We start from the raw sequence: 12422 nt of genomic DNA on the forward strand, positions 1-12422 counted from the left end.
AGAAACAGAGAGAAATAAAGCGTTATGAGCTCAAAAACCTTATCCATATGGACATGTCTATGCACACATTCACTGTTTTCCAAAGCTTTTAAGTTAGCCATGAATGGCTTAATAGTGTAAACCTATAACAAGGCCAGCCCTTCACCTAAATTAATTTCCCTGTTCAAAACTCCATATCCTTAACAGAAATGAAAGACTGATTTTTTCCCAGTCAACAGCCATCTGAGAATGAACTGAACTAACACATGTAAGTAACTTGACTGTGTGGCCAATATATGATTTTTGAAGCTCTTTCAATATTGCAGTTCTTACAATAATTTAAATCCAGCAGTATTTTAAGTAACAGAAGCAATCTCACAACACTAAGCGTGAGACAGTCTTAGCTCTAAGTGCTGCTACTTGAACTATAATTAAGACACCAGTTTCTTGTGGTGTCATAAAGGTGTTCTTTTCTCTTGCATTTGCACTAGCTACCAAATCACTTCTTAGTACAAATTAGAGGCTTTTTCCCCCAGTACCTTACACTTTGCACAGTCACTTAAACATGCATAAAGAGAGCACTAATGGGTGTAATTCCCCATTCACTTTGCACAGGTATAAACGACTCTTCAACCAGGGAGCAATGAAGGATCACACCCAGTGAGCTGATTAAATCACTTAAGCACAGTGTACATTCCCCCTGGCTGTGCTTCCTGGCACGACTAATTCCTTCTATTGAACCTTTGGGACCTAGGCCAGCACATATGCACAGATGGTGCCTCAAATCAGGAATTCACTTCCCCTGCTGCAGAACAGAATCCTGGTATTCACATCACTCTGTCACACAAGCGTAGGGTAGGAGGAGGACCACAGTTTCCAAAGTTCATACAGACTGGTATGAGGCTGTGTAAATTAGGATGGAACAGGACTGTCAGAAAAAAAAACCTTCTGCAAGGGTTTGCTAAGGTCACAAGCACTGAATACTGATGCATTAATCTAATTTTCAAATTATCTCCTACTCTGGAAACAACTTAAGGTTCATGTACTTCCTCTGTGTGCCCCAAGAGAAATATTCAATTTCCCATTCGTGTGGCAGCATGAAGATGCTGTGTCTCGAGTCAGAACACTGCTCTGCATCTCTTGATCTTCCAAACATGACTGGGAAAAAAAATGCACTTAGTAGAAAATACGATATGAGCATTTATACATGAGGATAAATATGACCTGGATATAATTTTCCTGAGGAAGTGCATTCTGGTTTAAATACATGTCATTAAATATATGTCATTGTCCTTCCCATGAAGAAACTGATTAACTTGCTAGTGTATCCTCAGATGAAGACTATGCCTGTCTATATGCAGATACAAACACAGATCACTACAAAGGAATAGGAGAAATGTGTATATTCAGAGAAAGAGAGGAAGGGTGTAAATCTATGAAGGATGAGTTATAATGCTCCTCAGTGTAATAAGATTATTTTTTCCAGGGAAATTTTGTATTTCTTAGAAGTTAAAAATTATGGAGGTGTTATTTTCTAGACACATGTAATAGAAATATACCTAAGAATGGACATGAGGAATGTAAGGTCTCTGGTGAACAGCTAAGCAATCCAAAATCTTCTAATTATGATGCCAAACGTTGAGGGCTTAAGTGTGCTGGCTTACAAAGAGACTGTCAGATTGCACTCTCATTCATTTCTAGAAAACTCCAAAAGTGTATTAGTGCCCTAAAACAGCAATCTGGCAGTCTGAGAAGCTTTCTTGCTGCAGCAGACAATATTGGACAAACAAGACATAGAGCTCAGAGAGAGAGGATGAACTAAAAATGAAAAGACTATAAATTTGCCAAGTGAGGACTAATAAATGACATTGTGCTGAGGATCAAGTCTAGCCATATTTTACTAAACTAATGTCTTAGTTTGACAGCTTCATGCAGGCATCACACCAGGAGTGAAAAATCACCTGAGGCACAGAGATAATCTGAAAATAACTGAGTATTTAAGCTGGTCTCAGCTAAAGAGCTGAGAAGTGCATGAATAGAGCCAGAAAATAAACCAAATCTGGATGAAAACAGGGCTGGGGCAAGATGCCATCAAGAAAGGTGTGATTAAAGCAAAGCACTGTCAAATCCATGTTCCACAGGGGACTTAATGCATTTGACGTTTTGGATGTATGTGTTGTGACAACTGAGACTGAGTCCTAAACCTCACATCTCAGGTCTTGCATTATTTTGTATGTTCAGAGTTCTTTTTTTATTTAAAATCTCAGAAGACCTGCTGTTATATCGTTCCAACATCACTTAAGTAAACTTGGCAATCCCAGCAAGATACTTCTCTGGAGCATTGCACCACTTAGTCCTCTTTTCCTTATCTCATTATTGTCACAGTTTTCCCTGGCTGGCAATTGAGTACATGTGGCTTTTCACCCACTTCCCACCTACCACCCCTCTCCAGTGGGGAGGAGAGTCAGAAACAAAATGTAAACCTCATGGGCTGAGACAGGAACAACTTAATAGTAACATTTGGTTTTAATTATTATTAGAAATATGTAAATAACACTAGTTATAATTGCAACAATAAGGGGAGGAAGTGACAGAACCCAAGGCAGCTGGTCACTACCAGAGACTGATATGCCCAGCCCACTCTCCCAGCTCATGTATTGGGCAAGACATCCCAGGGTGTGGAATATCCCTTTGGCCAGTTTGGGTTATGTTTTAAAAGGTCTTATGGATTATGCTATGAACAGTAACAAAAACATTTAAAATAATGCCTAGAATATTGTAAAAACATAACTGTAATAGTTTACTGTATAAAGAGCATTCCTTGGGTTAAGGGAAAAAACAGACAAGTCTCCATTGACACCAGGGGATCACCACTAAAACCAAACAACAAACTGAAAGTATTTGGAAATAGTCCATAAATTAGAAGGACTAAGGATGTTCTCTCTCTACACACACAGATGTTTTTTATTCATATGTTATCCACAGCACCCTGGGCTGGGTTTGCACACACAGCTGTTGAACAAGGACAGTGTGTGAGGGAGGGCTTGCACTGTGCCTTGGTCCATCTCTATTTAGCTCTTCTCAGCACAGATACTGAGTTTTGGATTTAACTCTAATACCTATAGGAAAGTTGTGGCTTGTATACTGAAGTCTGATATTTTCTGGTCCTTTGAGTACAGGGTAGAAGGGCTACAGCTACCAAACAGCTGGGCAAAAAGACCTGTGCAACAATAGACACAAAATAAGGAGCACATGGGTTACTGGGATCTGGTACCTCACTCCTCTACTCCAAAAGATCCATAGCAGTTGGAACCTCAGACAAAGAATCAAGAACAATCAAGCAATAAAACATCTAATTCCTAAACTTCAATTCTGGGTCTTTTGTACCTTTTTCTGTTCTAATCTCTATTTGGGTTTATATTTAATCTCTTACTTCTGGAAATTCTTTGTCCCATTAAATTGATATAATAATATTGAGCACAAAATCCTTCTCTTTAAAAATGTTGGCATGGAAGTAAAACAGCTACTGCTCAAAGTGACTCTGACATATCATAGCAGAATAAAATTGAAATAGCAATGCTATTAATAGCATATATGAAGGTGAATGAATAAAGGGATAATTCCAAAAATTGGAAAAAAAAAATCACTCCTTAGGAAGTTAACATATGATCCAGACAGATGAAGAATGAGTCATACTGTAATTTTATGGCTTCAGCTTTGCAGTGCTGCTGATGAGTGCTGGTTTTTGATAGGTTGGCTGGACTTCTTTGGTATATGAAGGACATGCACATACAATGCATAGTTATCTGTGACCTAAGAAAATCATCAGACTGTAATTATTACACTTGTTTGCTCATATTCAGATGTACCACCTTAAAAACTGTATATATAAAATATATACAAATATACTGTATATATTTGTATATATGTAATTATTACACTTGTTTGCTCATATTCAGATGTACCACCTTAAAAACTGTATATATAAAATTTGGGGGCTTTATGTTTTGTTTTAATTATAACATAATATCATTAAATTAAAGCCAGTCAATCCCAAGAATATGAATATTCAAATTCAAAAAAAATAACAAAGAAGTACCAGTTGAAAAATATTTCTGAAGTTTCTTCTGTGGTTAGGTTCAAAGGGATTATTCTGGGAGAAATTTAAATTCCAGAAAAGAAGGAACTCAATGCTAACTAAAGGTACTAACCTAAGCAGAACTTGCATTAGACACTCTTTGATAATACTGAAAAACTGGCTCACTCTGTTTTTGCAAACCATATCCTGCTTCCATTAGAGACTTCTCTGGGTGCATTTCACTGAATTGCAATAAAGCCTTTGTACCCTGGGGTTCTGTGGTTCCTTTGCAATCAAGACTTTTCCCAGGTGTGCTGAAATCTGAAGTAAAGATAAGAATTGGGGTTTTTTTAGTTTAGGACAAAAGCACAATTAAAACCAACAATGACAACAACAAAATCCAACAAAACCAGAAAAACCCACAAAAACTACAAACCAACCAAAAACACCAAGAAACCCATTTAAAACAACAAAAACCAAGCCACATCAAAAAACTCAAGCTTGGCTGTATTCCTGAGCCCAGATGGAATTTACTTAACAATTTGAGAGGGGAAGAGAATCTGGAAAGACAATCGCAAACTACTGAATAACAAAGATATGTTATATACACCTGAGTAACTTCTAGCCTAGCTTTTGGGGTCACTTAGGAAATGTTGGCACAAATAATTTTAAAGGAGAAAATACAACAGAAGATTGGCAGGAAAATAAAAAAAAAATGAATTAGTGACAGAGCATAGCCCTGAAGAATAGTTAAGAACATGAAGAATTTAGGAAGTACATCTGAAAGCCTGCAACACTTGTGAGTGGAGCTGGGAGCACAGTAATGGGGCCACTGGACTGGAGGAAGGTTGGACCCTCACCACACCCTGGGCTGCTGCACGGGGATCTTACCAAGCAGGTGTGGTTATGAGGAATGACTTGGTTAGTCCTGAGTTAATCTGCACAGCTCCTACTCTTCCTAGTGTGGAAAACCACTGGTTCTGGAGCTAGAGCTGTGTTGAACATGCATGTGTGTATTTGCCATCAGCACATCTGGTGAATCAGATTAATATTTATGCACACACCCCCTAGATGTGGAATAGGAAAGCCATAACTGCTACCTACAAATTTTATGTTGGCTTTTTAACATATTATTTTATTTGTTCTGCTTTTGTTTTACAGGAGACTATGTAGTCATGTCTGTCTTCTTTAACCTGAGCAGGAGAATGGGTTATTTCACCATTCAGACCTACATTCCCTGCACACTCATTGTTGTCTTGTCCTGGGTCTCTTTCTGGATTAATAAGGATGCAGTTCCAGCCAGAACATCATTGGGTGAGTTTATCTTCCCTGTTTCCTTCAAGCATTATCATGTTTAATTGACACCTCTGCAGATCACCAGTTTGTAAATATGAGAACAGACAACTTCACACAAACTCTCCTCATTTAGAGGAATACAGTAATTTCCAAAGAATAACACAGACTGAACTATATTTGCACGTCTTCTTTTCTACCATGCCAAATTCTGACTATTGCAGACTGTCAACAATAAAAGTTTTCACTTTTTTCTGATTACAGCAGAATTTTTATGGACATCAAGAGGATGGGGCTGCACAGCTGGATTAGAGGCAGGGTGCATTAGTTTTACTTGTTCTACTTCCATATCACGGTGACTGGCAACACAAATTAAATAATTACTAAGAAGGAATCCACCTTTCTGGCTGTGTGTCCAAGTGCTAACAAGGGGAGAATGTAGCACCATGACAATTTTAGAAACGAACAATCAAGTATAGATTTCAGGCAAAAAAAATCAGCTCAATTTGGTGGTATCCAAAATCTTATACATGAAAATGTGACATGCAATTAATCAGAATTAGAAATTTCTACACATTTAGCAACTGCTCCACAAATAAACTAAGAGACCAAATTAATCTTGCTTGTGCAAAGCAGCTGAAACAGTAAGAAATAACAAAGAAACGTTCAGCTAGAAAAAGTTTAACACATTTTCTACTTCTACATTAAATCCACACAAGTAAGAATATTTTCAGGAATGGTGAGGCATGACACAGTACTTCTCCTTTGTAGATCTGTCTCTTGCTGTGTTTAAGCCTTTGAGCATATAAACCCTAAACTTCAATTTTCAATAAAAATAAAAACTCCCCAGAAGGAAACTACAAAACCAAAACCTTAAATTAAATTTCTTAGAATTCATCTAACCAAAGTACTCTACAGAGCAGCACTGGCAGTGACCATACAAAAATGTCAATTACCCGTGTTAATCCTCTGAATTCCAACTGAGCTGGCATTTCACTGCTACAATGTGCTACTGAATACCTTTGCTGTGTGTTTGAACTCCAGGCACACTTCAAAACCAATCTCAGAGAGATAACTGGCAAAATCAGTTTTCTACTTGAAGTAATGTTATTTCTGTTTTTTTTCTATTCATTTACCAGGAATTACAACTGTCCTGACAATGACCACCCTAAGTACAATTGCTCGTAAATCTCTTCCCAAGGTCTCCTACGTGACAGCCATGGATCTTTTTGTGTCAGTCTGCTTTATTTTTGTGTTCTCTGCACTGGTGGAATATGGAACATTGCATTACTTTGTCAGCAACAGAAAGCCAAGCAAGGATAAAGACAAAAAGAAGAAAAACCCAGTACGTATCTTTTTACCAGCAAGGCCTAAAAGTTAATTTTTCTGTGAGAGCATTTAAATCCCTCTTTATAACTGTCCTTTTTTTCCATACTTTTCTATTATCTATATTGCCATCTTTTGTAGCAATAGGAATGCAAACATTCACTTTGAGAATCAGAAGCTCATATATTACAGCTTTCTGGATGCCAGAAGAACTAATTTGTTAGGATAATGATCTTTTTAACCAAAGTGTTCTGCAAACCACAACTACCAAAGGCATTATTATGGTATATATAGATCACTTTATAGAAAATATCTGTTTCTCTGTATTAGTATTAGTAATATTCTATGCCATTAACTTATGTCCACATTATTGACATGACTGCCTTGCTTATCAGGATTACAGTTAAACTTTGAATATTTAAACTTTGATGTGCTTTCTCCAACTTCCCTTTAGCATGTGTTTCCTTTCCATTGTTTCCTTAAATTCTTTTTTTGTATATTTCTTACCTTATCTGCCTACTTCTTTGCCTTAGACAGGGATTTTGCAGTAGTTTATAATGATACTTATGGATATATGATACCCAATAGTAAAATTAATGTATAAAATAACAGCAGTAAAAAAATCCTGGGAATACCCTCAGTAGCAATTTGGGCTTTTGCCCAGACAGGGAAACAATTTGATGTTTGTTTTGTCCAGGACAGATTTCTCCTTGCCTTTGGCAACTGAGCTGACAAATGTGTTGTCTACAATCTCCGAAACATTTAGCCTAATCATCTACCAAAAAAACCCCAAACACCTAAAAAACAACAAAAATCCCCTAACCCAAACACCCCCATGAAACAAAAACCCCACAAAAAACCAAATTGAAAAAAAAAAACCAAAAACCGCCAAAAACAACCTTAAACCAACCAAAGGAATAAAAAAATGAAAAATGCGAAGGAAAAATGTTTTACAGTAATAAAGAGTATTTTCATCTCCATTTCAGCCATCTAACAAAGAAAGTAATTTGTATTCACTCTGCTAACATATTCAAGGACTATCGAAAATATTCTTTTAGTTTTAAAATATATCACAAAAACGGATAAAGAAAAAAATAGCAGTTAAGGAATCTTTTGTTACATATTAGTCCTATAATTTCAAGTTTAAAAGCTGATGAGAGGTAGACTGTTAAAAAAAAAGTAAAATTATCAGGTGATGTGTCCTGTGTTAGATGGAAATAAAAGCATCTGTGTGTCTTATGCAGTCAGGACCAAAAGGACCAAAACTATATGTACCTCAGATTTAATTGTTTCTCTTTAAGGCATCCACATGAGGAGGAAACACTTGTTTTTACATTGCCTATCTGTGAGCATCTGGGAAGAAACAGAACTAAAAATGCTTGCCAAAATCCTAGTCACAGTGTCTAGAAACCATAAAAGTAGTGTTCAGGGCACAGTCTGCAGGGAAAAGGACTTCTTTCTAAAAGGTGCTTCTATAAACTGTGAGTGGTCTCTTTCAGAACAGTTCAGCAGAAAAGACCAGAATTATAGAATAGGATATGAAAATCTAACAGGAGTTTGATATCTTAGGTCTTTGGCCCAGATGTAAACAAGACAGTGACAAGTTGAAAATGTGGGGAATTTTATGTTACAGATACGTGTTTCAATTGTTGTAATCCCAATCTCTCTATAAATTTAGTTATTTTTGACTTACCATGTTTTAGAAACATATTTTTAATTTACATTATTTTTGTCTCTTTCTTTTCTTTAATTTAAAACAAAACCCTCTGATTCTCTTTTCTGTCTACAAAATGAAAGCTTCTTCGGATGTTTTCCTTCAAGGTATAATGTTTTTTGGAATGGAAATTCACTGCATGCGACTGCTGAATTTAACTAGTAGAGCTTAGATGAGAGTGGTGTTTTGTCTGGTCTTTTAATTAATGAGAAAACTATTCAAGCTACTTCCTAATTAAGTAGAATGGTTACAAATTGCTAAACAATTTGTAGAGTTGATTCAGCAGCCCAAATACCACCATGGTTCTGAACTTACCTAAGTTCAGGAATGACCAACATGATTGGATCACATGAATTAAGAGAGTTTCAAACATTTCTGCTCCTCTCTCTCAATTTGCCATGGGATCCAATAGCACCAGCTAGCCCAAAACCAGCAATACACCCTTTTAGAACTCAGCTCTCACCCTGGATTTTTAACCTTTGTGATTTAACTCCTAATTATAAACCCAAAGCTGTTCTGATGTTGACTTGAAAAAAACTCAATGTCACCATCAATTACTCAAATGCTGTTCATTGTGCAAAAAAAAGTCAGAGTTTTGAAAGGGTTTAAGATGCATATAGATTTTTAATGTTGTCACTGGATCTACACATTAAGAAAATTACCTAATATATCTAGTTGTGTTCCATATTGAAACCTTATCTCCACTCAGAAATGCAGAGATTTTATTTAAAAAAATTAAAAAGGGTGTGGGGAGGCAGGGGGGGAAGAAACCACATAAAATAAATGACATTGAATTTCCATACTTATGGAATGGAATTGTTATGTTTCACTAATAACTATCAGCATGAAATTTCAATGCTTATCATCCCAGCATTCAACCAGTGAATGTATTTTAAATGCTTAACTTGCTCAATTCATTCTAATTATATGTATGTATATATACATGTACAGCTACTATATAAAATTCAGAACATGCTGAACCTTTTAGTTGGTGAACATTAGTAGGTGGTGAGCTGCAAATATTCAAATAATTGGAGAGTCTTACAGAGATTCTCCTAATCTTCAAAAAAACCTAGGTTTTGCATTTTTCCTGGGTATACATATTCTTTTTTTCCTCAACATGAACCACCCCTTTTAAAATCCTGCATTTCCAGTTGATACAGCTCCTTTCATGTGCAATACAAAAATTGCCTTCAGATATCAAGCAGCTACATAAACTATAAAACAAAAACTCAAAATACCATCAATTACATTCCTGGATGTTTCATTTAACCTGTCATGTTTAGTCAGTTTAGCTTTGAAGCTGATTTCCCATAGCTGTTAACTTTAGATTGGTTTGTGCTGCTTTCCTCTAAAGGATGTGATGCAGCTGCTTTTAATAAGCTCAAGGTAATTTTGCCACTAGAACACCTCAGCAATTTCCCCATGTACCTCCCCTAGAACCATCATGCACATGTTGACCATCATCCCCCTAGGTTTTTCTGACGATAATAACAACGTTTCTCCCTCTACCATCTTTTTTCTTCTTTTGCTACTCCACCTTAGGCACCTACTATCGACATCCGCCCCCGATCAGCTACAATTCAAATGAACAATGCTACACACCTCCAAGAAAGGGATGAGGAGTATGGCTATGAGTGTCTCGATGGCAAGGACTGTGCCAGTTTTTTTTGCTGCTTTGAGGATTGCCGGACGGGCGCGTGGCGGCACGGCAGAATACACATCCGCATCGCCAAAATGGACTCCTACGCCCGCATCTTCTTCCCGACTGCCTTCTGCTTGTTCAACCTGGTCTATTGGGTATCATATCTGTACCTTTAAAAGCAGTAGGAAATCAGTGATATCAGCCTTACTCACTGAATTTCTTAGAGAGATGGTTTCCTAAATCCACTTGAAGTATTTATGATGCGCTTTATAGTGATCTGAATTCTTTAGTGCCATAATCCCGTAAATATCAGTCATCTCATCTGTCCAAAAATTGCCATCAGGTTATTGTGAATTACATGTCCATTCCACATGCCAAAATAATTTAAAAATAAAATCATGTTGATAGGTAATATACACCTATACCTGCTGGAATAGAGAGAAACAGGGCAGACAGGACAAAGGGAGCATAGCAACGTCATTTAATGGTTGATACTGTGATTCCAAATAGGAGTGAGAGAGAGAAGAATTCCCAGGTAAAGTGCTGTACAGTTTGTTAACATTGGCTATAATTATGCTATAGCTTTATTCTCTGTGGGCTTTTCTTTTTGGAAGAGTCATCTCTCACTTTGAATAGGTATTATTAAGCTAGGAAAATTAACTTCTACTCCCACCAAGATGAAAACAGACCTTTCCCTTTGCCATCCCTTTAAGAGCACATGTACAATGCTGTAAATATTTCAATACCTTATAGTACATAAAGCCTAGTGCATGCATCTTTTGGGGGCCAAAATTAATGAAAAAGGTACTATAAAGTTTTGTCTTTTATTTTGTGTCTCTGGATGTGCTATTGTAATTGAAATGTGGACAAACCTAATTTTCTTTTTTCTTGAAAAATTGCCCCTATCCCTCATGCATGGAAGATCCAAGCAGACAGCACTGTCATGCAAGATATTAGAGAAGCCTTAAGGATTCAACTAAATAACATATAGACAAAATTGTTTGGCCAATATAATAGCTCATAAAGTGTAATGTATGTGTCCTCTGCAGTTGTAGCCTTCATTTCCCATTGTTAATGTTGCTATATTTCAACTGAATCTCCAGTAATTATACATTGCAAGATCAGCTTCCGAATTTAATCCATGTGCTTCTATTGTTCTTTTCCCACGTGGAGCTCCACTTTTTTCCTTACTCAAGTGTTTGTGGGGGTCTTTTATTCTTTAATTCAGTACAGGAAATAGCTTTTATTCTAGATATTATTTCTACATAAGAGCTTCAACTTAATTTTGAAACATTAGTCCTTCTATTGTATATACACACACAATTCTCTGCCCATTCATGTCCTTGATCAGCAATAGTTGTTGTCAGTGCTGCTTTCACTCAGTGAGTACCTTTACTAAAACAAACCTTTACCATGGCTAGCACAGAACTTATAGATAGCCTCAAAAACAAAAGGGAACGGAAGGTGTCTCGGCTACTAAATCACATGTATGCAGTTATGTATGTATTTAAATCCTTCAACCCACCTGGGTGAATCCTGAAAACCACTGGTTTTCAGAACCTGTATGATGCTCAATTATGCAACCTTAAGCACATGTAAATATGACTGATGGTTTGTTTTTTTTTCTTTTTTAATTTGTCAAAGATGCAAAATACCACCTCCAGAAAAGTGGGCTTGCAGCTTGAAAAGGGAGACCTATAGCTTATCACTACACAATTATTATTAATAGAAACGGAGGAAAAGGAAAGTTTTCCAATGTCTGTATAGTTTTGGAAATAAAAATGTATAAAAAAGGAATATCTCTTGATCATCAATTGCTCCTAGTCCAACGTATTTGAAAACATTTTAATAAAGGAATTGCACACACCTGTGGACTTTTTCAATAAAACTACTGCACTCAACTCCAGTTTTTCTGTGATGAGTTTGTTAAACGCATGATTTAAGAATTAGACTGCTTGACCAGTTGGATTCATCAGCTGCCTAAATATAAGTGATTATAATCCTTATAACCCTCTGCATGGTCTCATTTTGTAATCAAATGGTTCACATATAACCATTATGAATGGTTAAAGAATGGAGGCTAGCTCTTTTGTAGGTTATCTTACTATAATAGAAAAAATTAAAAATTACAGAATTGGAAGTACTCCAAAGAGAAATAACTTTCCTTTATCTACTTAGAGAGTATCCACTAGTTGAAGGAGTGCCAATCACCTTGCATATAGGAAGGTGTTTTAACTGGTACCAGACTGATAGACTGATCTCTAATTTTTTTTTCCCCAGTAGTCAATGATTTAAGAACTATTTTTTATTTTCTTGTAATTAATAAGAGCGACTAATGCTATATATTTAAAATTTCAATTTTCCCCTGCTCCCATATAGGTTTTACA

At 36.4% G+C, this 12422-nt stretch overlaps 1 protein-coding gene across 2 annotated transcripts in view; it reads left to right on the top strand.

Annotated features, from left to right (window-relative positions):
* The window catches only part of GABRG2 (gamma-aminobutyric acid type A receptor subunit gamma2), a 60377-nt gene extending 48441 nt beyond the window's left edge, over positions 1-11936 (top strand). The window contains exons 7-10 of one of the 2 annotated variants that reach the window (XM_005483555.4): positions 5219-5371; positions 6490-6695; positions 8474-8497; positions 9936-11936. In XM_005483555.4, coding sequence (XP_005483612.1) covers positions 5219-5371; positions 6490-6695; positions 8474-8497; positions 9936-10211 — 659 coding nt within the window. In that variant the 3' untranslated portion in view covers positions 10212-11936. The remainder of the gene's footprint in view (positions 1-5218; positions 5372-6489; positions 6696-8473; positions 8498-9935) is intronic. The other variant, XM_005483556.4, reaches the window with a different exon arrangement.
* The last annotated feature ends 486 nt before the right edge of the window (positions 11937-12422 follow it).

This window comes from Zonotrichia albicollis, chromosome 15 (assembly GCF_047830755.1).
Source record: "Zonotrichia albicollis isolate bZonAlb1 chromosome 15, bZonAlb1.hap1, whole genome shotgun sequence".
In the NCBI taxonomy this organism is placed as follows: Eukaryota; Metazoa; Chordata; class Aves; order Passeriformes; family Passerellidae; genus Zonotrichia; species Zonotrichia albicollis.